We start from the raw sequence: 26,382 nt of genomic DNA, 5'->3' as shown, positions 1-26,382 counted from the left end.
AGTCATGTGGTACATCAACAAACAGGGAGGCACGCATTCCTACCCTCTATGCCGGATGGCAATGGACCTGAGGAACCTAGGCCTGAATCTCAACATTCAACTGCAGGCCAGATTCGTACCAGGAAAAGAGAATTCACTAGCAGACAGCTTAAGCAGAACTACCACGGATGCTCATGAATGGATGCTGCATCCATACATCTTCAAAACCATAACAAAGAATTGGGGAATGCCGGAGATAGACCTGTTCGCCTCCCCACTCAACCACCAACTGAAGAAATTCTGCTCAAGAGAATACCACCCTCAAGCCTGGAGGGTGAACTCCCTTTCTTTCAGCTGGAAGGCCCTGACAGTTTATGCCTTTCCACCTCTCCCATTGATGTACAAAGTTCTACTGAAGATCAGGGAGGAACAGCCAAAGGTAATTCTGATAGCTCCAGATTGGCCAAGGCAGCATTGGTACCCACTACTGAGAAGCATGTCTTGGACGAACTCATGGCCTCTACCTCTATGGCCTTTACTTCTAACGCAGAACAACTACAAGACCCTGCATCCAAACTTGAAAACGCTGCAGCTAACTGCCTGGAAAATTGCATAAAACAAAACCATCCTGTTTTATCTCAGAGGGTCAAGGACATTATCCTGGAGGCTCGCAGACCCTCCACAAGGAAAACATACTCAGCCAAATGGAAGAGATTCCTCATTTGGAGTGCATCAAAGGGAACAAATGTCACACTGGCAAACCTAGCACACATCCTAGAATACTTAGCAGAACTGTTCCACAATGGCCTGTCCTATTCTTCCATTAAGATTCATGCTTCAGCAATTTCAGCAGAGTACAACATGGATCCTCCTATCTTCTCTCACCCTCTCCTCAGACAATTTTTAAGAGGGATCAAAATGTAAAACCTCCAAGGAAACCACCTCTGCCTGCATGGGATCTCAATTTTGTGCTGGAAAAATTAACACTTCCCCATTTTGAACCAGCAGCATCAGCAGACTTACAGTTCTTATCTTGGAAAACTGCCTTCCTTCTAGCAATCACTTCAGCAAGAAGGGTATCCGAGTTACAGGCATTAATGGCAGTGCAGCCTTTCCTTATCTTTCACCAGGATAGAGTGTCTCTGAGAACCAATCCTACTTTCATGCCAAAGGTGGTATCCAGGATATCCTTGAACCAAGCTATTCATTTACCTACGTTCTTCCCTAACCCACAGAACAGGGGGGAAAAACTACTGCACACCTTGGATGTACACAGACAACTGCGCTACTATCTGGACAGAACTAAGACCAGCAAAAAAACTGACCAGCTTCTGGTAGCATATGCAACAGGAGTGCAAGGAAAAGCAATTTCCAAACAGACAATTTCAAAATGGATAGGAAATTGCATTCGATTCTGCTACTCTTTTCATGGAAAAACAACTCCTGAAAATATCAGGCCTCACTCCACAAGAGCTACAGCCACCACTACAGCTTTCCTTCGAGGGGTGGCTACCAAGGACATTTTAGAAGCTGCTACTTGGAGCTCCGTGCATACATTTGCCAAGCATTACAATCTTCCTTTATACTCCAGATCCCGAGCAGGTTTTGCAACTGCAGTTTTACAAGGGATCTTAACTACACCATCATTATCTTAGTGCCTCCTCCCCCAGTTTGGCTATGGTATTCTACCCATATGTTATGACTGCAGATGCATCCTTGAAGGAGATAGTACAGTTTTGTACCTACCATAAATGTAGGTGTCCGATAGGTACGCATCTGCAGTCAGGATTACCCTCCCTCCTTCCCCTCTGTGTATTCCTAGGGTACTTACCCCTTTCTTAGCTAGCTGGGGGAATCTATTATGGTGTATTTGTTTGTATGTATATATGTATATATACTGTTTGATTTCTACTGTTTGGAATTTTCTACTTTTATCCAAATTTAGCCTTCCTAGAGGGCACTTGGCATCTGGGGCAAGAAACACTGAGGAAAATGGTGTCGGCTGATGCCTTTATAGCCCAGGAGCTATGACGTCGGGTGAAGTGCGACATCAGCCGAGGCCAGACCCAGACTTTGGAATCCGGCTGACCGAAGGGCTGCCTGAGGCAGGACAACCCATATGTTATGACTGCAGATGCATACCTATCGGACATCTACATTTATGGTAGGTACAAAAATACTGTTATCTGACAGAAGAGACAGTGCTAGTTTTATGAATAGTATGCTCTCTTTTCTTTGACATATGTTAACGTATTAATCAACTGTTAGAAACTGCCAGTGTTATCAACACTTGATAAGCTAATGCTATATGAAATACTTGCAGTGTGCTGTTAAAATGAAATACTACTGAACTGTTGATTCTTTCTGTCTGCTGGTTCTTCTGTTATAATTTTACTTTAGTCAAGGAGAAGTGCTGCTTATCTCTCAAGCTTTTGCTGATTTATTTTTTTAAACTAGGTATAATGACATTTTTAACTTTTAGCCTACCTGCACAAGTTTTCCCCTGCAATTTTTACAAATGGGATTATATAACTCCCAACTATACCCACTCGTGCTGCCCCCCCCCCCAAGGCATTAATGCATGTTTTAAGTGGGCAGCAAGTAGGTACATTCCAATTTTACTTAACAAAAAAATAGTGCAAATGTTATCTGTAGTTCTGGTAATATAGTTGTGTGGTGGACTGGCTCGCTGTTAATTCTTGCCATGTCATTTATGGAATGATCTTAATAAGGAGCATTTAGTGAGGATGCCAGACCTCACTCCCACTCCCTTAACAAATTGTTTTTTTTTTCTAAAAATAGTTTGCTGAAAGGAAGCATTGCATAATTTAGAGAGAAATATATATTGGATGTGGACTTGTTTACTTTGGAAAAACTCAAAATTAAAATTATATATGTGTATTAAGAGCAACACATCCATGCTTCTAGTATTTTTTTTTTTTTGTCTCAAAATACTGAATCTGAAGTAGTTAACTTCATTTGTGTAGCAACCTTTGGGAATCGGATCCGAGACGGCAGTTTTCAACAGCTTTTGATCCGAGCTCCTCCCCCTACCCATAATCCCCTTCCAACCCTGACTGACCCCACATCTAGTTTGCCGCGGTTTCGTTCAGCAACTTGATCCTGAGTCTCCTGGTGTTCTCGTCTCTTCATGAGAAAAAAAATTTAACTTTTTTAAATCCTTTTCTGTAATTTTTGGTGTGAGTGTGTTTAACCCCCTTATAGTCTAAACTCTCTTGGTTTACATTAATTCTAGTTATCCTTCCCCTACCTTCGTGGTTCCGTCAGTGTTGTGTGTGTGTGTTTGGGGCCTTGTGTGTGTGGGTTACTTTCTCAGTATGTCTGAGGCCCCAAAGTTAATGTTCTCTAAGTGCACCGAGTGTGGCCATAAGCTGTCCCCAGCGGATGGCCACACTCGTGTGTGCTTGGGGTTGAACACCTGTCCTCTGGTTGTACCATTTGTGCAGCGTTCAACCACAGGGCACTTAAGGACCGGAGGCCTAAGCTGATTCTGGCGGATTTTCTGCCTCCAGACTCGGCTTCTACCTCCGGTCCTTCCGTGGCTCCCGCAGCGGCTGCAGCGGCTGCCACTCCTGCTTCCCTCTCCCCGGCCAGGACTCAACCTCCCACCTTAGGCTCGGAGGAGAGGGAGGCTAGGAAAGAAAGGAAGAGGGAGAAGCACCACAAGCGGTGGGCCGAGGCCTCCGCTTCGGCCCCCCCCGGCTAAACGGTCTTCTCCCTCCAGGTCTTCTGGTTCTCCTCCTTCTCAGATCCGGTCCCCGTGCTTTTCACCGGGTCCTGAGGAGGAGAAGACCCGATCTCCGTCGAGGTCATCGAGGCGACATTCCCACCCCGCCTCGGTGGCCTCGTCGAGATCCACAAGAAGTCTCACAGATGCAGATTTGGACCAGATGATGAGAAGATTCCTCCAGGCCCAACTGCAGATGGGAGTGCTCCTGCATCCCCCCCCCTCCCAGGGGGGAGCTCGACCCCCTTCTTTGCCCAATAGCTCCTTCTCCGTCCCGTTTCCCGGGTTCGGAGTCTTCGGAGCCGGGCAGCCTTGGAGCCGGGGGTGTGTCTGCGCCGATAGTCTCGGGTACTTCGGCACTGGCACTTCCCTCGAGTCTGTCGGGTCCATTTTCTTTGGATTCGAGCTCTCGGAGCCGAGGGCTGAGCTTTGGATCCGGCGGTATCGGTATGCCTTCGGCTCCGTCTGGGTCGGAGCATGCTGGTCCTTCGGATCCGATCGCTTCGTCGCCGGCCCCGATCCGTCCGTCGGATCCGAGGGAGAGTCTGCTTTCGGATCCCAGAGAGAGCAGCTCTCCCTCGGCATTCAACATGGTGGAGAGGGTTCTGTCGAGGGATTCCAGGCCCCCGACCCTTGCCACGGCTCCACCCTGCACTCCTTCTCAGTTGGGCGGCTTCCATCACCCGGCCCCAGGGACAGCCTGCTTTGACGTCCCAGGTAGTTCCAGTGGAACAAGATGTTGCTGGTGAGACCTCCTCGGACAGCCCCCCCGAGGAGGTCCCTCACAAGCGAAGGTGCAAGAGGAGGCACCTGGACTCCCCCGAGTCCTTGACTCAGGACACTGATTTGGAGGAAGGGGAAGGCTCCCCAAGATCACCACCCGAAGATGTCTCATTTGGTGACATCATGGAGATGCTCAGAATAAAGGTGGGGGTGGTCTGCCCCAAAGCCTACCTCGGACGAATCCGTGTTCCTGGAGGCGTTTGAAGCAGGCCCGTCTACCTCTTGGGTGTCCCCTCCGGCCAACCCCCTGGTAGATTTGATCACTACTGGACACTGTGGAGCCAGTTCCCAAGCGCCAGGACAAGATCCTTAGCCCACCCCCTGACAAGTCACACTGGGGTAAGGGTCCCCCAGTAGATGCCATGTTGGTGGCGGCGGCCACCAAGAGGGAACTTGCTCAGGAGAGTCCCTCTGTTCATCCCCCGAGCAAGGAGTCTTGGTCGATGGACTGCCTAGGGAAGCGGGTGTTTAGTTCAGCGACCTTCTCGGTGAGGTCACTGAACTACATGGCACACATGCTCCGACTGCAGAGGAACCTTATTAAAGAGTATGCTGCGTTGCCCCCCGAGTCCATGTCGGCAGAGGACAAACAATTGCACTCCACCCAGATGGCCACTCTACGATCCATATCTAACACCTCTATCCGGCTTCTGTCTCATGCCACGGAAGGAGCCGCTAGAGCCGAGGGAGCGGGCCTCGTTATGAGACGTCAGGCCTGGCTCCGACACTGTGATTTCGCAGAACCCTTCAAGGCGTCGTTCGCTAATGCCCCTTTTGATGGTTCTGCCCTCTTTGGCAAAACCGTGTGAGATACCTTGGTCCAGAGCGAAAAGGACGGGAAGACGTTGTCTGCCGTCGGAGTCCACTTCTCTGCTCCCCAGAGGTCCTTTTCTAAGAACCAAAAGGGACAGAAGAAGATGTGGTTCCGGAAGTCGCAACAGTCCCATTCCGCTCAGGATTCCCAGCCCTTCCGCGAAAGAGGAGGGCAGGGTGGATGCCGCCCTAGAGGCAGAGGGGGCCCGCGGAACTTTGGATCCAGAGAACCCTTCTCGGACCAACCCACGCAACACCCCTGAGGGGTTGCCTGACTGCTCCACTCTGGAGGCAGTCGGGGGGCGTTTCTCGAAGCACCCAGCAGCTTGGGAGTCCATCATGACAGACCACTGGGTGCTTCGCATCATATCCAGAGGATACCAGATTCCCTTCTCTCATTACCCATGCACCCCCAGATACCTCCCCGATGTCCCACCCGATCAGAGGGAGGCCGCAGCAATGGAAATCCAACATTTGCTGGGAAAAAGAGCCATCCAACACGTCCCCCCAGACCAGTGCGGGTCCGGGTTTACTCCAGGTTCTTCTTGGTGCCAAAAAAAGACTGGGGACTTAAGACCAATCCTCAACCTTTCTTCCCTGAATCTGTCAGTAACCAAAGAGAAGTTCCGCATGGTCACTCTTCAATCCATTCTCCCCCTCTTGGGAGAACGATTGGAAGTGCTCTATAGACCTAAGGATGCGTACTACCACATTCTGATGGACAGGCGATCCAGGAGGTTCCTCCGCTTCCGGCTAGGAGCCAGTTATTACCAATTCAGGGTCCTCCCCTTTGGTCTCACCACAGCCCCTAGGGTGTTCACCAAAGTGTTAGCAGCGATAGCGGCCCACCTGAGGCTCCAGGGAATTCAGGTCTTCCCGTACCTGGACGACTGGCTCCTGACCGCCCCAAGGCATCTACTCTGTTCAGCCAGAAACTACTTTCTCCGTCTAGCTCCCTGGCTGGGGATCACTATCAACATAGAGAAGTCGTCTCTTACTCAGACTCAGATTATAGACTTCATAGGGGCCAGATTGGACACAAACAAGCTCCTAGCTTTCTTGACCACAGACCGGCTACTATCCCTGAGGCTACATGTGCAGGCCATTCTACAGTCTCCAGCTCCCCCGGCGGAATTGGTCCTGAGGGCTCTTGGCTCGATGGCGGCAGCGATCAACCTATTGCCAATGGCACGTTTGAACATGAGGGTCTTACAATGGACCCTCCAGGTCCAGTGGTCCCTTCTTCACTACCCTCTGATCCATCCCATCCCCCTCAGCAGGGCCTGCAAGAGGGCCCTCCTATGGTGGCTCCAATCTCCAGACCTTCAGCAAGGACGCCCCTTTTCTATGACCCCTCCTGTAGCCACAGTGACCACGGACGCCTCCCGCCTAGGGTGGGGGGGACATTGTTCGGGCAGGACAGTCCAAGGCACGTGGGACCTCATGGAGACCTCACTGCATATCAATGTCCTAGAGATGAGGGCAGTGCTGTTAGCGTTGCAAGCACTTCAGGACCTTCTTCCCGTAGGAACGATTGCGATTCAGACAGACAACATGTCGGTTGTCTGGTACATCAACAAACAAGGGGGAACCAGGTCTTACCCACTCTGTCGAGAGGCCATGAGAGTGTGGGAATGGGCTGTCTCCACCAACCGCTTTCTCATAGCAATGCACATTCCGGGACAGTCCAACATCCTAGCAGACAAACTAAGTCGCACCATCCTGTTACCATACGAGTGGTCTCTGAATCCCGAGATAGCGAATTGGATCTTCGCCAAATGGGGTCAACCCTGTTGCGATCTCTTTGCTTCTCCCTCGAACACAAAATGTTACGACTACTTCGTTCTCATTTCCCCCTCCGGGGAACCCCCGAGAGACGCTCTGGTGCATGCTTGGCCTCCCGGTCTTCTTTATGCTTACTCTCCTCTTCCTCTAATGCTGAAGTTTCTTCAGAAAGCCAGTCAATTGGGGAGCAGGATAATCCTCATTGCCCCGTTTTGGCCTCGTCAAACCTGGTTCCCTTACCTTTGGTCTCATCTCGTGAATCCTCCTTGGTTTCTGGATCCCCGGCCAGATCTAATATCCCACCCCCTAGATCTCCCAGTCCCGAACCTGGACAACCTCAAGCTCACGGCTTGGCTGCTCCAGTTCCACTCATAGCTAGGACTCCCGGTATCTCTTCCCCAGTTAAAACCATTCTAGTAGCTGCGCACAAGCCTTCTACTAGAAAGATCTATAGCAGCAAATGGAAACGTTTCTCCATTTGGGAGGAACACCAAAATTTGGATCCTTTTACAGCTCCTCTGCCCGCTGCATTAGACTTTCTGTCAGGACTGTTTCATCAAGGAGCTAGTTCCTTCACAGTCAAGGTCCAACTAGCAGCTATCTCTCATTATCACGTTGGAAATTAATTGGGCCCTTTGATCACCACGAAATTGTGTAAGACCTTTTTGAAGGGCACCTTTTTGCTCAGACCCCCAGTGAAGGAGGTTGTCCCTCCTTGGGTTTAACGTTGGTGCTTCAGGCCTTGACAGCTCCCCCATTTGAGCCTGCAGCCTCCATAGATCTTAAATTCTTATCAAGGAAAACGGCCTTTCTTGTCGCTATCACCTCGGCTCGAAGGGTCTCTGAACTACAGGCCCTATGTGTAAAACCCCCTTACTTGACCTTTCACAAGGATAGAGTTTACCTCAGGACCAATCCCTCCTTTCTTCCCAAGGTTGCCTCTGAGTCAAGTATTAACCAGTCCATCAACTTGCCGGTCCTTTTTCCTAACTACCATAACAAAGGGGAATACAAATTACATTCATTGGATGTGCATAGACAACTTCGCTTCTACATCCACAGGACATCTGGTCATAGGAAATCCGACCAGTTGTTCGTCTCCTTTGCCAAATTTAACTTGGGTAAACCTGTATCAAACGTCACACTCTCTAGATGGATTTTACAGTGCATCCTTTTAGCATGCGACAGTTCGGGCAGGCCCGCACCTCATGGAGTCCATGCCCACTCTACTCGATCTATGTCTACCTCTGTGGCTTTCAGAGCTAGAGTTTCTTTGGATGATATTTGCTCAGCAGCCACTTGGGCTTCATCTCACACTTTTATCAATCACTACAAATTCGACATTATCTCCAGAGGGAGAGCATCCTTTGGCTCTGCAGTACTCCGGAACATCCTTCCATAAAGGCCGCCCAAGGTTCAGGTAGCTGGGGACTCTGTCCCAAAGGTTGCTACACAAATGAAGTTAACTACTTCAGATTAAGAAGTTATGTACTCACCATAACGTTCCATCTGAGTAGGTAAACTTCATTTGTTAGCAACCGTCCCTCCCTCCTGCCTCCTCACTTGTAAATGTTCTTATACTCAGGTCCATGGGTTTTACCCATTTATCTTGGAATTAGTCATTGCTAGCAGTTTTCTGCTGTTGGGCAAACTTGATCTGAGGTCAGTCAGGGTTGGCAGGGGATTATGGGTAGGGGAGGAGCTTGGAGCTCGGATCTAAAGCTGTTGAAAACTGCCGGCTCGGATCCGAGGTCAGATCCGATTCCCAAAGATTGCTAACAAATGAAGTTTACCTACTCAGATGGAACGTTATGGTGAGTACATAACTTCTTATTTCTGTTTGTGTCTGGCTTGACTTCTTTCATGTCTTACTTATGTCTGTGTGAGTTTTCATGTAGGTCTTCAGTTTTCTCCCATTTTCCAGAGACATACACAAGTAAATTAGTAATCTGCCAAATTGCCTAGGTTGTGTGTGTTCCCGCACACGTGCTCATGTGTTTGTGTGCCCTGAGGTTCACTGACTTTGCATCTAAGATTGGTTTCTCTGCATAGTACCTTTGCTTGCAAGTATGGGTCCTCCTGCCCCATGACCCCTGTAATGGATACAGTGGATGTTGGAAAAAGAAGAAGGGAATAAATGAAAAGTTTGGGGAAATGGAACTGATGCATATCTTTTCATCTTGCATAGGAAAGCACACAAAGAGGATCACTTGTGGCTGCTGGAGTATGCAGAACTTACTTGCACTTGGCAGTGAGGATAGAACGGTAACAATCAGCAACCAGGAAGGAGATACCATAAGACAGGTCAGTGCAAAAATGAATAATTTTTTGGTATATTTAAGGCCCAGTTTAACAAAAAGAGATTGTGTTATAGACTGTTGTTTAACCCAATTATAGACTGGTGTTTAACCCAAGTCTTTTGTAATAATGTGTGTGTGTGTGTGTGTGTGTGTGTGTGTGTGTGTGTGTAACGAACCATCATGACTTAATATGCAATATATTGTGCCATGGTTTATGTGGTAAAAAGGCATGGTTTATATGTGTTGCTTCCTGGTTACAAATAGTAAAGGAGCTTGCTTGATGCACAGTAACAGATGATGGACCCTTTTCCTTTTTTTTCTGTATAGTAAGCATTACAAGGAATTGGAATGGGCAAAACTAAACTGTTAACTACTCTCAAATCTCTTGCCTTTGCATAAATCTTGCAGAATGTTGGAAGTAACTAATTTCAAAATTCAGAGTTATTCCTGACTATGAGCTAAATTGTTGACTGCTCAAAGAAGGTTCATTTCATTCTGATGCTGCATTAAAAACCTTCAGTACTTTCCGTTTTAGAGAGGTATTGAAAACTAAAATGACAGTGCTAATAAGAAAATTCCAAGACTATCGTGTACCAGTAAGGAACTTTCTCTGTACTCATCACACATTTTTCAGAATAACTTGGCGATATACTTGCCTGACCTGTTTGAAAAATAAAGTAAAATGATTAATACTTAAATGTATGTATTAATACTCGTAAAAAAATAATATACATGTATTTTTACACAGTGACTCTCACATTATACATAAGTGGAAACAAAGGCTGGTACATAATGTTTTTTGATCTTAATCCTATTTAAGATGTACTTCCTCATTCAGTGATGCATTCCCTTAACTTCCCTTATATGTATTGACAGCAAATATGTTTTAGAATATGTAAAAATAGCAACATACTTACAGACTTTTCACTTGACAAAAACACAAGATAAATTATTTCATTGATTACCTAATCTCTTTCCATTTATAGTCAGTTATGTGGTATCACATCAACTTTAATTCAGTTACATTTCCCTGTATCTGCTTATTATCAGTAACTCTAGTAGCTTTTCATATCTCAAGCACGCAAAGGATTTGGTACTCTTTCTTGTACCTTTTTTTATCACCCTGAGCTTTAACCAGCCCATTAGAATCATTGTATGCACCATTAATTTCAACCAGGCAGGTGAACAAGTCTGCATAATGTACTTCTAAATTAACAGGCTTGTTGGCTGTTGGTGAAGCACCCTCCAAGAGGAAAAAACGCTGAGAGAAGAAGGGAGCCACTTTTGAGATTTTAAGTATTTTTTCTCTGTTTATTTGCTACGTTTTTCTGCATAGCTGCCTAGCTTGAGCATTTTCTGGCTTGTTAAACTTGATTTCTGTATTAGTAGCTGTATTTAGAGCACAACCAAAAGCTGTTTGCTGAATTTCCTGTTTGCACTTAATTTTAAATCGTTTTTTTCTTAAAACTTGCATATATTCTGTCCTTGACCTAGCACTCTTGTGTGGGGTCATTTACTGCACTGTTATAACTTGATATTACTTGTGAACCTCTGCTATCTCTGTAAAAAACAAAAACAAAAAAAATCTTGCTTTTTCCCACTTTTCTGAGAGTTAAAAAGTTCAGTTACAGGCTTGCTGTTCCTGAACTGTTTGAAAGTTTCTGTGAGGCCATTTTTGCTTGGGCTGAAGGAGGGTCTCTCTGTTGATCAGTGGCAGTGAATAACATTGAGCAGCTTCCCTGCCCCCGTGAGGTGGTTACTGACTTGAAACTGTAGTTTTATTGTCCCTTTGGGTCTATTCCTGCTTCTTTCCAGCCCCTGCTACCAAGCACGCTTTAACGTGCTTTAGCCGGAGTTGCCACTAGAGCAGCATCGGCAGCGCCCGGTTAAACAAGGTTAAACTCTTTCTGGCTCCAGAAAGTCTGTTCTTCAATTTTTCCCTTAGAACTGCTCTGTTAGGAACCTAAACAGTTTACACATACACTAAAAAGTGCAGCACTTGTTCCAAATAGCTTTTTCTTCTCAAAAAGCTCAGCACTTGTCTTATAAGCATATCCCTTGTCTTATAAGCATTCTCTTTGCAGGTCAAGCACTCCTATATTATACAAATCTCTCACTAGCAAAACCCTCCAGGAGTGCCCACTTCCCTGCTAAGCCCACTACTTTTCTGTCTCATACCAACTCATAATTCTTTCTAGCATGTCGAAGGGTCAGATGCTGGCGTCCTCTCCTGCCCAGTTGGTGAATCTGGGAATTCTGAGGCAATGTTACAATTGCCTCATGTACACGGACAACCCTCTCCTCCTCCCACGTAACACTAACACTTGTGAGAGATGCAGCTATTTAGCCAGACTGGAGGCTGAGCTCTCTCAACTCAGGACTGGCAAGACCAGGCAGGAGGAGAAGGCAACTACACACACCACAATACCAGTCTCACATAACTCAACCACACCACTGAATCAAACACATAAACACACTAAGACATACTCGGAGGCTCTGAGTAAAAATTTACCTAAACAGCAGAGGCCTCCAAAGCAGACACCCAAGCAACTGCAAACTCAATACACCACACAAACAACACATAAACAACAAAATCAGTGTGCAAAGCAGTCACTGCCCTTAAGGCCAAATACAACACCAAACATACTTGTCATAGGTGACTCCATAGTCAGACACACTGACTGAGTAAGGAGAAGGTCACAGTAAGCTGCCTGTCGGGCGCTAGAATCCGCCACATAACGCAAGCACTCAGGTCTGTCAACAGCAGGTACAAGTACGACTCAGTCATTGTCCACGCTGGTGTCAACGACCTGAGACGTACCTCCTTGGACTACATGAAAAGAGACATTGAGGAGCTCTCTGATTATGTAGCCCAGGCAGGTATGACCCTGACCTTGAGCAGTATCCTACCTTCACCTAGAATGATGCCACAATACAGTGATAAGATGATCAGCTTTAATAATTGGCTTAAATTCTGGTGTCATTCAAAGGGGATCCAATGTCTATCTGCCTGGGATGACATGCTGGACAAGCCACGCTGCTTCGCAAGGGATGGCTTGCACCTGTCACCCCAGGCTTCTGGATATTGGCAAAGGCTCTGCCACCCCCATAGTGCCTTTTTAGGCAAGGCTCAAATTCTAAACCTACCACCCTAGAACACAAAAAGGAAAAACTAAGGGTAATGCTGCTCAATGCCAGAAGTCTCAATCTCAAGATGCACGACTCGAGGCCCTTCTCAGTATGGAGAACATCGATGTCTGTGCTGTGACAGAAACCTGGTTCAAGGCTCCTGAGAGCACCCCAGCACTATCAGGTTTCACCTCATATCATGCGTTCCGGCCCCAAAATCCGGACAACACCAAGAAAGGAGGGTGTCCATATTCATAAAGGACACCCACACCTCAAGGTTGGTGGCAACGCACGATGCATCGGAGACCATCCAGGTGCAATTAACCATAGGCAAGACTGCTCTGCAATTTGTAGCATGTTACAGGCCACCCTCTCAAACTCAGGAACCTCACATGGCCTTCCTGAAAACATTGGAGGGATAAATGTATCTCCAAACACCATCATACTAGGTGACTTCAACTACCCTAATATAGACTGGGAACACTACTCAAGCCCAAACACTCTAGCCCAAAGGTTCCTGGAGTTCATAAACTCAAATGCCATGGAACAACTAGTCACCATCCCCACAAGAGGAGAAAACATACTTGATCTCATCATCACGAACATGGGATCACAATGTTCAACACCGGAAGTATACCCCTCACTGGTGAGATCAGATCATAAACTAATCTCGCTGGAGGTCCTCATCCCGCCCCACCTGAAATAAAAAGACCACAGTGAAAAACTTCTCAAAAGCCGACTTCACACTTCTAAAAACTAGTGTGGTCTCCTTTAAGGCCCCTGAGCCAGTGGTAACATTACTCAAACTGCTGAATCACTTACAAATGCATTCTACCAGCACCTACAGGACTGCATGGATCAGGCAATCCCAAACAAAACTAAGACTCTTTGTACCAAAGGCAAGCGTCCAGTCTGGTGGACCCCAGCCATAAACAAGCTCTACAACAAAAGGAGGAAGCTACTATAAGATAGAGCAAAATCCTTGAAAGGTAAGACACCTTTGATCATTATAAGTAAAAAACTAAGAGCTCTCATAAAATCATCCAAGGCAAATTTTGAGAGAAAAATCGCCAAGGACTCAAAAGACAATCATAAGGCCTTCTTTAGCTATGTTAGAAACCTAGGAGGAAACTCCCAGATATGCTCAGAATTAGTTCAAAATGATGTGAAGATTACTGAACCTACACACATTGCCAACATACTGGCTGACAGGTTCAGTGCAAACTTCTCCCCAAAGGAGAGATATCTATACCAGAGGATTGTAGCCCCAAACATCTCCAACGCCCAGGTGAGAACTGCTCTCTCCAAAGCAAAAACACAGCATCCATGGGACCGGATGGTGTCCCCGGCTGTGTGCTCCATGAACTCAATGAGGAATTAAACCCGCAGTTAGGACAGCTGTTTAATCTTAGCCTCACCTCAGGATACGTACCCAAGGAGTGGCGCCTGGCGACTGTGGTCCCCCTTCACAAGGGCGGTGCCTCCACCGACCCTGGAAATTACCGTCCCATTAGCTTGACAAGCCTTATCTGCAAAGCCATGGAGAGGACCATAATGGAACTCATAAATAAAGACATAGGGAACTTGCAGACTTTGGATCCAACCCAGTTTGGCTTTGTCAAAGGCAGATCATGCCTTTTAAACTTGGTTGACTTTTTCGAGACAGTCACCAAGGCCATTGATGAGGGAAAGGCAGTCCATACAGCCTACCTTGACCTGGCAAAGGCCTTCGACACAATACCCCACTCAGGTATCTTCGAAAAACTCATCAGCTTGAATGTAAACCCATACATCACAAGATGGGTTGCAAACTGGCTAAGTGACAGAACCCACAGGGTCAGAGTCGCTGGAGCCATGTCAGACTCAAAGCCTGTCACAAGTGGTGTCCCACAGGGCTCAGTCCTGGGCCCACTCTTGTTCGGCATCTACTTTTCTGAAGTACAAGCAAGCAGGAGGGTTATGGCTGACAAAGTTTGCAGATGACTGCAAACTGGGCACCATAGTCGAAAACACATCTGACACAGATATCCTTCAGAAGGGCCTCACAGAAACGGATAACTGGTGCCAGAGCCATGGCCTTAAGTTAAATGCCAAGAAATGCATAGTCATACCCTTCGGGAAAAACAAGGTTACCCCTAGCTACCATATAGGTGGCAATCCACTGAGCACAGAAGAAGTCATCAGGGATCTGGGGACCCAGGTTGACAGTAGCCTTTCGTTTGACACTCATGTTGCTAAAGTAGTTAGGAAAACCTTCTACATTGCCCACCTGATCATGAAGGGATTCACATCTAGATCAAGGGAGGTCATCGTCCCCCTGTACTCATCACTTTCTCCAAGTGTCAGGAGCTTCTTACATGGGTAAGCAATCTCTTTATAAATCTAGGATTCCAGATCAGCATTCAAAAAAAAACTGCATCTAAACCACCCAGGAAACAAGTGACACCTTCTTGGGAACTTAACTTTGTACTGGAAGAGTTAACAATATCTCCTTTTGAACCGGCTCATCAGACTGATGTACAGTTCGCTCATCAGGCTGATTTACAGTTCATGACTTGGAAGACTGTGCTCCTTATTGCTCTGTCATAAAAAGAGGAGTGTCTGATTTGGAAGCACTTATGGTTGGTGAACCCTATCTTGTTTTGTATATAGACAGGGTTACTTCATAGGTTCATAGGTTTATAGGTTGGTACTAGGCTATCGGCACTAGGGCCTATACAAGCCTAGCCATAACAATTCCCTGGCTATTTCTTCCCACACTATTTACTTCCCTGGACCCCTGTCTAGCAGGACGACTGACGTGATCCCTGGGGTAAATTTCCTTTCTCCCATCCAGTCATCAAGGTTCCTTTTGAAGAGGGCCAAAGAGTCGCTCTGCCTGACATGTACGGGCAGTGTATTCCAGAGACTGGGGAGTCTCTGGGTCAGGAACCTATCTCTCCAGCATGTTTTATTTATTGTGATGACAAGATTTAGATCCCTGGAGTGTGTGGCTCTGAGGGATTGGGATTTCTTTAAGTGTAGCATGTCCAACAGCTCTGGGTTTGACAAGGCCTTGTATGTTAAGCAGAGATCGCCTCAGAGTAGACGATATGCGACAGAGTATAGCTGGAGTTTTTTAAGGCGGTCAGTATAGGGTATCTGCTTTAGGCCTGTGATTCTTTTAGTGAGGTATTTCTGCAGCGTTTCCAGTTGTTGCAGTTGTCTTGAGAGGTACATACCAAATGGGGCGTTGTATTCTATAATGGGTCTAATGAGGGATGAGTACATTGGGACAATGACGTCCTTTTTTCTGGATGAAAAGCTCTTAGTGATGAGGTGTGCCACATAGAAGGATTTCCTGACTGTTGTGGCGATGTGGTTATTGAAGGTGAGACAACTGTCCACCTGTGTCCCTAAGTCTCTTATCACACTTTCGTGTGTTTAGTGTGCTGCCACATATGTGATAATTCACGGGTACATGTTTTTCCCAAAGGGGATAACTATACATTTCTTGGCATTGAGCTTGAGCCCATGGCTCTGGCACCAAGCATCTGTTTCTGTAAGGCCCTTTTGTAGAGTATCCACATCATTTGGGGATTCAATAATGTCTCCCAGTTTGCAGTCATCTGAGAACTTTGTTAGCCAGAGTCCCTTCGTGTTGGCCTGTACTTCAGAGAAGTAGATGCCAAACAAGAGAGGTCCAACCCTGAGTGAACCCTGAGGTACTCCACTTGTCTGGAATTGGATTTGACATTGGTTGCCTTTTCTTTTTCCCCTTATAGAAAACAAACTGTTCATCTTTCAAGATAATACCAGAGTTGTCTGTGCACATCCAGAATGCAGAGAATCCCTTCTCCCCTGGTTTTAAGGTTCTGGAAAGAAGACTGGGTCTAGAAGGTTCTGGAAGAACTAAACCCTCATTCATGCCCAAAGTGCTTTTAAAGTTTACCTTGAATCAAGTCATCAGTCTCCCTGTCTTCTTTCCAGAACCTTAAAACCAGGGGAGAAGGGATTCTCTGTACTCGGGATGTGCACAGACAACTCTGGTATTATCTTGAAAGATGAACAGTTTGTTTTCTATAAGGGGAAAAAGAAAAGGCAACCAATGTCAAAACAGACTACTGTTTTAAACACCTTTATTAAATTATCACTTAAAGCATAGGCAAATATGCATTAACAGAAAAGGAAACAAGCCATATTGACATTGTTTCCATTGACATAAATTATGTATCACATAATCATGTTTTCTTTTTTCTTAACTATCATCAGTTCAACATTACATAAATTGCTGAATTCCTGCCTTCTCTTAAACCTCACTGGTCCTCAGCATTCCTCTATTTATTTATTTATTTATTGACATTTGTTAACCGGGTTTGTCCAACTGGGCTTGTGGCCCATTTTCAGTGGAGACCCGAGGAGAAAAGCTCCAGCAGTACGTTTTTAAACGAGTACAATTTTAAACAATATTGATATAATAGCAGTTATAGCAAAAAGATTCACATATGTTGGGTTACATGCATAAAGTTAAAGTTGCATTAAAAAGAAGCTTATTAGTATCATTTTACATTGATATAGTTCAATAGGTCAACAATAAAAAAGATTTGTTTGTATAAAATTATGCAAATGCATAGTAGACACATTGGAGAGAGAGGTGTAATGAGGTACTAAGTATGGTCCTTTTGAGGGTACATAAAAGGAAGGAAGACTAGGTGGGGTCATGGCAAGGGCAGGTCCTGGAATTGAGAAAATAAGCTCTTAGTTCATTTTTAAAGTGTGAGGTGTGGGAGATTGAACTTAAGTCAAGGGGAAGTTTGTTCCAAGCATGGGCAATGGAGTGTTTGTAGAGTAGTTTGCTTACTGACCTTTTTGGGTGGTAGACATCAAGTAATTGTTGGTTAGAAGTACAGAGGGTCCGGGGTGGGATGTAGATGAAGACCAAGGAAGATAGAGATGGACAGAAGGAGGTTTTATAAAGAATAGAGTGTAGCATATGAAATTGATAAGATAGCAGAAGTTGAGGAAGTTCAAGCCATTGAAGGGAATTTAAAGAAATGCAATGGTGTGAGTTGTTTGGGGAGTTAGTAATGAATCTGGCTATTTTATGGTAAGTCTGTTGGAGCTTGTTTAGAGTGGAGGCCTGGATATTGGTAAGAACTGGGGCAGCGTATACGAGGGAGGGGAGGGGAGGGAGAGTGCCTGACCTATGGTAAGTCTAGATTCAGGGGTTAGGAACTTTTTGTTCTGATATAGCAGACCTAGTTTCTGGGTTTTTTTTTTTTTTATACACTGGAGTATGTGTAGGTTGAACTTTAGATCTGAAGTAGTTAACTTCATTTGATCAGCAACCTGTGGGTATCGGATCCGATTCAGATCCTAGCCGGCAGCTTTCCTAGCAAAGCTCCGAGCTCCAAGCTCCAACCCCTACCCATAATGCCCTGCTACCTCCCTTTAACCCTCAGATCTTGTTTGCCCCGGCTTCTTGAAGCATCTGAGAACGAGCTCCTAACGTTGGGTTTTGTGAGTTGTGTAGATTATTTAACTTTTTTCCACTTAAATTCACTGGCCCATCTACCTCTTGGATGTCCCCTTCCGCCGATCCCTTGGTGGACCTCATAACTACCAGGGCATGGAAGGAGCCAGACACTGTGGAGCCAATACCCAAGAGACCGGACAGGATTCTCAGCCCCCCCCCCACAGACAGGACAGTTTGGAGCAAAAGTGCCCCTGTAGATGCCATGGTGGTGGCGGCTGCCACCAAGAAGGAATTAGCACAGGAAAGTTCCTCGGTACATCCTCCAGACAAGGAGTCTCGGACAGTGGACCGCCTCGGAAAGCGGATGTTCGCTTCAGCGACCTTCTCTGTAAGGCCACTGAACTATATGGCACACGTGATTTGACTACAGCGAGACCTAATCAAAGAGTACGCTGGGTCACCCCCAGAGTCTATGTCGGCCGAGGACAAACTGACCTTCTCGGCACGAATGGCCACTCTTAAGTCTATTACGAATACCTCTACGTGGCTTCTTTCCCATGCCACGGAAGGAGCGGCTAGAACCAGCAGAACAGGCATGGTCTTACGACGACAATCCTGGCTCCGTCTCTGCGACTTTGTGGAACCCTTCAAGGCATCCTTCGCGAATGTCCTGTTTGATGGTTCTACGCTTTTCGGCAAGACCGTCCGCGATATGCTACTCCAGAGCGAGAAGGACGGGAAAACGTTGTCTTCTGTCGGGATCCGCTTCTCGGCTCCTCAGAGGTCCTTCTCCAGGAACCAAAGAGGACAGAAGATGTGGTTCCGGAAATCCCAACTATCCCGTTTCGCTCCGGATCCCTCATCCTTCAGAGGCAGAGAAGGACAGGGTGGACGCCGGCCCAGAGGCAGAGGGGGGGGGGTCGAAGAATTTTGGGTCGAGGGAACCCTTTTCCGACCGACCCGCGCAGCAACCGTGAGGGGTTGCCCGACTGCTCCTCCCTGGAGGCAGTCAGGGGGTGCTTCTCGGAGCATCTAGCACATTGGGAGTCCATTACGACAGATCGCTGGATGCTACTGATCATATCCAGAGGTTACTCAATCCCATTCCTAAATACTCCCCCCCCCCCCCCCCAGTCGGGGCACCTCCCCGATATACCACCCAATCAGAGGGAGGTAGCAGCCCTAGAAGTAAAAGAACTTCTAGAAAAAAGAGCCATCCAGCATGTCCCCCCGGTCAATCCAGATCAGGCTTCTACTCCAGGTTCTTTTTGAGAAGTTCCGGATGGTCACCATTCAATCCATTCTCCCACTATTACAGGAGAACGACTGGATGTGCTCCATAGACCTCAAGGATGCATACTACCATGTTCGAATGGACAGGCGATCCAGGAGGCTCCTCCGCTTTCGGCTGGGAGCCAGCCACTGTCAGTTCAGGGTCTTACCCTTCGGTCTCACCACAGCCCCCAGGGTGTTCACCAAGGTCATGGCAGTTGTAGCGGCCCACCTGAGGCTTCAGGGAATTCAGGTCTTTCCTTACCTAGTGAATAAAAAATGAACAAAGCCAGCAAACAGATAAATCCCAGGCAACTCGGCAGGAAATAAAAATGCTTATTCAAGCCTCCAAATATAGTCTTAGTTTATTCTAAAAGCAGACAACTAGATAAAGCAAATCCAAACACAAGCGCTTTCGCCCGGATATTCCGGGCTTTTTCAAGTGAAAAACAGTGGAATGTAATTGAACCCTTGTTTAAATAATGCTCGGATGAATTAGTTAATTAATGTAATCATTGAAATATTAAAAAGACAGTACATAATATAAACTTCATAATACTCTAAAATCAGTTAAAATCAGTAAAGTACATTAAACCACAAGTTACAATTCATATACTAGATCAGTCAAATTACCAAAGGTGAAATTGTGGACTTAGTTTAAATGCCAGAATTGTTAATCGCTAAAAATCAGTTCATTAAAGCAAAATTAAATGCATTTTGAATAAAGGCCAAGTGCAATAAAAATACATAAACAATAATGATGCTTAAAAGGTAATTCTAAAAAATGTCTTTGCTAGTTTTGGGTCAATAACAACTGGCCACCCTGCCCAAAAATTCATTAAGCTATAATATTAAATGGGACCTTAAATAAACATAGCCTATAGTCTTGCCCTTCTTAACCTTAATACAGAACTGATGCTTATGTTGTCATTCAAGCCGGGAGGTTTCCCTGCATCAAGCCTCAGCTGCCATATAAGTTCCCTATATTCCAAAGTGGCCTCCCAATCACCACCCCTGGGATCCAGGGGTCCTGCTCAAGCACCATGAATCTTAAATTTAAATTGGGACAAGTGAGGGAATGCTTGAAAAACGCATTAGTTTCTTTCTTTCTTCCTATGTCATAAAAGTGCTCATAGAGCCTTTTCCTCAATTCCCTCTCTGTTTTCCCTACATAAAAGCTTGAGCAAGTTGTGCAGAAGCCCAAATATATCACACCCTTGGAGCCACAAGAAAAATAACCATGCGGTTGGAGCTTAAATTTCCTGGATTCGAGGTATAAGAAGGGTTTGTCCAGAATTGGGTGACACTGACCACAGGCCCCACATTTTCGAGTCCCTGTCTGCACTTGCTGTTTGCTTTTAAACTGGGGTCTCTTCTCAAAAAGCTCTTTGAAATTAGTGCCTCTTTTCCTAATAAATTTTGGTTTAATGGGGAGTGAATGTTTAAAGTCGTCATGCAGTGCCAAAATTGACCAATATTTTGAAATCACAGTTTCAATCTCAAAAGCATTGCTACAATATGTGTAGACAAACTCTTTCCCTGTGTGTCGTGCACCAGATGATGGCAAAGAAACTGGTGCGGACAAACTTTTGCCAAGAAGCGGTGCATAAGAGGAATCCCTTAGCGCCATTACCTCCGCTGTCAATGTTTCAAGTAAATCGTGGGGATAACCATGTTCCAAAAACATGGAGTGCAATGTCTTGACTTCGTTGTTGAAATCATCCAAAGCACTACACATCCGGGAGGCCCTGATTAATTGCCCCTTAACTATTCCTTTTGTCTGAAAAAAGGGGTGTAAACTTTTGTACTGCAATAACGAGTTGGAAAAAGTGGGCTTCCGGTAAATTTTTGATTGAAACCCTTCAGTTTTGTAATCTTTGTAAAGAGTGACATCCAAATAATGGAGTTCAGTGTCACTAACAGAATGCGTAAAACGAAGAAAGCTGGTAGTGGTGTTAATATAAGTTAAAAAACTGGTAAGGTCTTCGTGCGTTCCTCCCCAAAGAATACAGATGTCGTCTAGGTATCTACGGTAGTAAAGTAAATGCTGTTCCCAGGGTGAAACAAAAATGAACCTCTGCTCCCATCTGTGAAGTACCACATTCACATAGATGGTGGCGCAGGAGGTGCCCATGGCCACTCTTTTGCGCTGTTTAAATATTTCCCCATTGTGGAAAATGAAATTGTTGTCAAGCACCAACCTCATTAATTCCACCACCAAGTTGGTCAAGTTGTTACCTAAACTGGTCTCAGTGCTAAAAAAATCTCCAAACCAATCAAGGCCAACATCATGTGGAATACTGGGAAAAAGATCTTTGATGTCAATGGTGACCATAAGCAAATCAGATGAGAATTCTGTCATGGGAATACTTCTCAAGAAGTCCCATGAATCCTTGCACACATGATCCAATAATGGAAGAAACTGTTTCGTTATGTGGTCAATAAATTTGCCCAGGGGCTCAGTTACCCCTCCTGCACCTGCTACTATCGGCCTAAACAACAGAGGATCAATACCTTTGTGAATTTTAGGGATACCAAACACTACCGGGATTTTGGGCTTGTTCACATATAAATAATTGTATAGTCTTTTGTTTATAGCCCCTTGTAGTAAATAATCAGAAAGTGAAAATTTAATTTTGGAAACAGCAATGTTGTACTCATTCCGAGAGATCATAGCATACTGATCGTCGTCTTGCAACATAACGTGCATGTAAGTTTCGTAATTTGAATCATACATGAGTACAACACCCCCACCCTTGTCCGGCTTCATGATCCTAATACCTTCCTTTCTTAAAAGTCCAACAAATTCAAGCTCAGCAGAGTTAGTGTTGTCATTCTTCTTATTTGTTTCTTTAATCGGAAGGCTTCTAAAATCATGTTCAACTAAGTCCTCAAAAACTTTGACCACCGGGTGTGGGGGGGGGGGGTTGAAGGTGTTTGCTCTACTTAGCCCTACATTAGTGTGTGGTTTATCCTTAAATAGATGCAATAAATTGAGACCTCTGGTAAAAAGCTTAAGCTCTAACAGAATAGATGGTAGGTCACAAACTTTACTAGGAACAAAATGAAACCCACGAGTAAAGACTTCAAAAGCAGTATTGTCCACCACAAAGTCAGTATAATTGTAAATAGTAAAATCATTTCTTGTAAGTACATGACATGCGCCTGTTATGGTTTCATCAAAATTATTGTGGCAGGCAGCTGTGTCCACACAACCTTCAGTGAGATTGAGTGCTGTCTTGTCAAACAGAACCGCGCAAGGAGCCAATGCTACTTGCCGCTCCATGCACCTGGAGGTTTTTGCTGCCTCGGTCCCCACTCCCCCGTTCTCCCGGGGTATTGGTGAAAATCCTGGTGGGAGACTTTTCTCCCCTTCTCCGCAAGCCTCTCGCTTCTGCGGGGGGGTCCCCTATTGCATTACCGAAGACTTCCCCTCTCCCAGTATAGTTAACAGTTTCATTGCCATGTTCAGGTCTGACTTTGTTAATAGAAGGATAAGCTAGTCCATCTCTATATTCTATTAAGTCCCTTTCCAGTTTCCGCATTTTTCTATTAATAACTTTGCTACAAAACTGGTCAACCTTATTAAACACTCTTTCATAATCATGCTTAATTGTTGAAAAGTTACTGTCAACAGTCACTGCTTCATTAAGCACATTTAGTTCATCCAATAAGGTTTTTGCCTTAACCTCGTATTCTGAGATCATTAATTGCAGCATCTCAAGTCCAGCTCTGTCCAAAAGATCACAGAGCTTACTATAATACAAAGTCCCTGGCTGAGCATTGTTCGGAAATTTAAAAGAACGCAACCCTTTGGGTATGCGTTTTACATTTACACATTCAGACAAGTAATCAATTTCCAACTGGTTGTTTCTATAAGAGTACAACTTTCTTTTGAATTCCTCAAACTCGTTTTCAATGTTAGAAAGTGTATTTGTTACAACAGTACCTTTGTTGAAAGCAAACTGCCTTTCTGCCCAGCTGGAAAAGTTGAAGCCGTTTTGCGTCTCCTTAGAAGCTCTTGTGCGCACAATGCGATCAGCCCGGTCGCTACTGAATCCCCTCTGCGTTTACGGACCAGGAAGAGAAGCGACTGAAGTGGAAGATGCTCCGTTACCCCCTTCAATTTGAGAGGCTCCAAATTTGTCTTTAGACTGAGTCGTTTTATGCTGGTTACTCGCTGGTGATGTACCATCACTGCTGTTACCTTTTAACAGACCTTTAAGCTCCGTCAACATAACCAGGACCTGATTAAATTCAGCACGAGTAACCGGTAAGTCATTGGTGGTATTCTTCAATAACTCCGGAGTTACCGCTGGATTAAAGACTTCCGCTTCTGTCACCATGAGAAGATAACAAAGCCAGTGAATAAAAAACGAACAAAGCCAGCAAACAGATAAATCCCAGGCAACTCGGCAGGAAATAAAAATGCTTATTCAAGCCTCCAAATATAGTCTTAGTTTATTCAAAAAGCAGACAACTAGATAAAGCAAATCCAAACACAAGCGCTTTCGCCCGGATATTCCAGGCTTTTTCAAGTGAAAAACAGTGGAATGTAATTGAACCCTTGTTTAAATAGTGCTCGGATGAATTAGTTAATTAATGTAATCATTGAAATATTAAAAAGACAGTACATAATATAAACTTCATAATACTCTAAAATCAGTTAAAATCAGTAAAGTACATTAAACCACAAGTTACAATTCATATACTAGATCAGTCAAATTACCAAAGGTGAAATTGTGGACTTAGTTTAAATGCCAAAATTGTTAATCGCTAAAAATCAGTTCATTAAAGCAAAATTAAATGCATTTTGAATAAAGGCCAAGTGCAATAAAAATACATTAACAATAATGATGCTTAAAAGGTAATTCTAAAAAATGTCTTTGCTAGTTTTGGGTCAATAACAGGCTTGAATAAGCATTTTTATTTCCTGCCGAGTTGTCTGGGATTTATCTCTTTCCTTACCTAGATGACTGGCTCCTAGCCGTCCCTACCAGGCATCTACTATGTTCAGCGAGAGATACTTCCTACATCTCGCCCGCTATCTAGGGATCACGATCAACCACAAGAAATCCTCATTTCAGCCTACTCAAATTTTTGATTTCATAGGAGCCAGGATAGAGACAATTCAATCCAAAGTCTTTCTGACGTCGGACAGACTGCACAATCTAAACCTACATGTTTTGGCTCTTCTTCAGTCCTCGGCCCCTCCAGCGGAGTTAGTCCTAAGGGCTCTGGGATCCATGGCAGCGGCCATCAACTTGTCTCCGCTCACGCATCTGAATATGAGGATTCTCCAGTGGACCTTGCAGGTCCAGTGGTCCATTCTGCTTCATCCCTTGTCTGCTTCTATTCCTCTCAGCAGAGTTTGCAGGGAATCTGTACTTTGGTGGCTCCATTCCAAGCATCTCTGGGAAGGGCGCCCCTTTCTCCATGTCCCCACCCCAAGTCACAGTGACCACGGACGCGTCTCACCTTGGGTGGGGGGGCATTGCATGGGCAACCCCATCCAAGGCACGTGGACTCACACAGAGACCTTTTTGCATATCAATGTCCTGGAGATGAGGGCGGTGCTTCTAGTGTTGCAAGCTCTCCATGCCCTTCTTCCTCTGGGAACTATTGCAATTCAAACAGACAACATGTCATTGGTCTGGTACATCAACAAGCAAGGGGGAACCAGATCTTATCCACTTTGCCGAGAGGCCATGAGAGTGTGGGAATGGGCGATATCCACCAACCGCTTTCTCATAGCAACGTACATACCGGGTCGGTCAAACATCCTTGCCGACGAGCTGAGTCAGACTATCCTCTCACCCTATGAGTGGTCTCTGAACCCCTTAGTAGCGAAGCATATCTTCCTCAGATGAGGTCAACTTTGCTGCGATCTGTTCGCGTTGCCTTCAAACGCAAAGTGCGGCGAGTTTTTCGCTCTAATTCCCCCACCAGGGGAAAACCCCAGAGATGCTCTAGTTCATGCTTGGCCATCCGGTCTTCTTTATGCTTATCCTCCTCTTCCATTGATGACAAAATTCTTGCAGAAAGCTCATCGGTTGGGCAGCAGAGTTATCCTCGTAGCCCCATTCTGGCCTCGTCAAACATGGTTCCCTTGTCTACAGTCTCATCAAGTGCATCCTCCCTGGATCTTAGATCCCCTTCCATATCTGATTTCTCATCCCCTGGGATTGAGGACCCCCGACCTGGACAACCTCAAGCTCTCGGCTTGGTTGATCCAGTTCCCTTGATGGCTAGGACTCCCGGTATCTCATCCTCGGTTAAAGCCATTCTGGTGGCCGCTCATAAACCCTCTACCAGAAAAATCTACAACAGTAAATGGAAACGTTTTTCTGTCTGGGCGGAGCATAGGAATTTGGACCCCTTTACGGCTCCTATTCCAGCAGTCCTCGATTTTTTTATCCCAAATTTTCCATCGGGGAGCTAGCTCTTCAACTGTTAAAGTTCAACTGGTAGCAATTTCCCACTTTCACATTGGAAACAAATTTGGCCCCCTGGCATCATCTAAGATCTGCAAGACCTTTCTGAAAGGTACCTTCCTTTTGAGACCCCCCTGTTAAGGAAGCAGTCCCTCCATTGGATTTAACCCTAGTTCTCCAGGCTCTGACTGGTCCTCCTTTTGAGCCCGCAGCTTCGGTTGACTTGAAGTTTATATCTTGGAAAACTGCCTTCCTGATTGCCATTACTTCAGCCAGAAGAATATCGGAGCTTCAGGCTCTTTGCAGTAAGCCCCCATACATCATTTTTCATAAAGCAGAGTCTCCCTCAGGACTAACCCCTCTTTTCTACCTAAAGTGGCTTCGAAGCCAATATCAACCAATCTATCAACCTGCCCGACTTCTTCCCTAATTATCTCAACAAAGGAGAGTATAGACTCCATTGCTTGAATGTACATAGACAGTTACGATTTTACCTACACAGAACAGCTGTTTTTCGAAAATCAGAACAGCTCTTTGTTTCATTTGCTAAGTCCTGTCTGGGTAAACCAGTGACTAAGGTAACCTTAGCTAGGTGGATTTCACAATGCATTCTTCTTGCATACAGAAGCTCTGGTCGACCTGAGCCCGTGCGTGTTCGGGCACACTCTACCCGTTCTGTGGCTA

The 26,382-nt window shown here is 45.5% G+C and overlaps 1 protein-coding gene across 1 annotated transcript in view; it reads left to right on the top strand.

Annotated features, from left to right (window-relative positions):
* The window catches only part of WDR19 (WD repeat domain 19), a 3,663,919-nt gene that overhangs the window by 358,080 nt on the left and 3,279,457 nt on the right, over positions 1 to 26,382 (top strand). The window contains exon 6 of the mRNA XM_044062937.1: positions 9,297 to 9,412. Within this exon, the coding sequence (XP_043918872.1) occupies positions 9,297 to 9,412 (116 nt within the window). The remainder of the gene's footprint in view (positions 1 to 9,296; positions 9,413 to 26,382) is intronic.

The sequence above is a fragment of the Protopterus annectens genome, chromosome 2.part1 (genome assembly GCF_019279795.1).
Source record: "Protopterus annectens isolate FY-2018-M chromosome 2.part1, PAN1.0, whole genome shotgun sequence".
Lineage (NCBI taxonomy): Eukaryota > Metazoa > Chordata > Ceratodontiformes > Protopteridae > Protopterus > Protopterus annectens.
The sequence above is the reverse complement of the archived record's forward strand: the minus strand, read 5'-3'. Positions and strand labels throughout refer to the sequence as shown.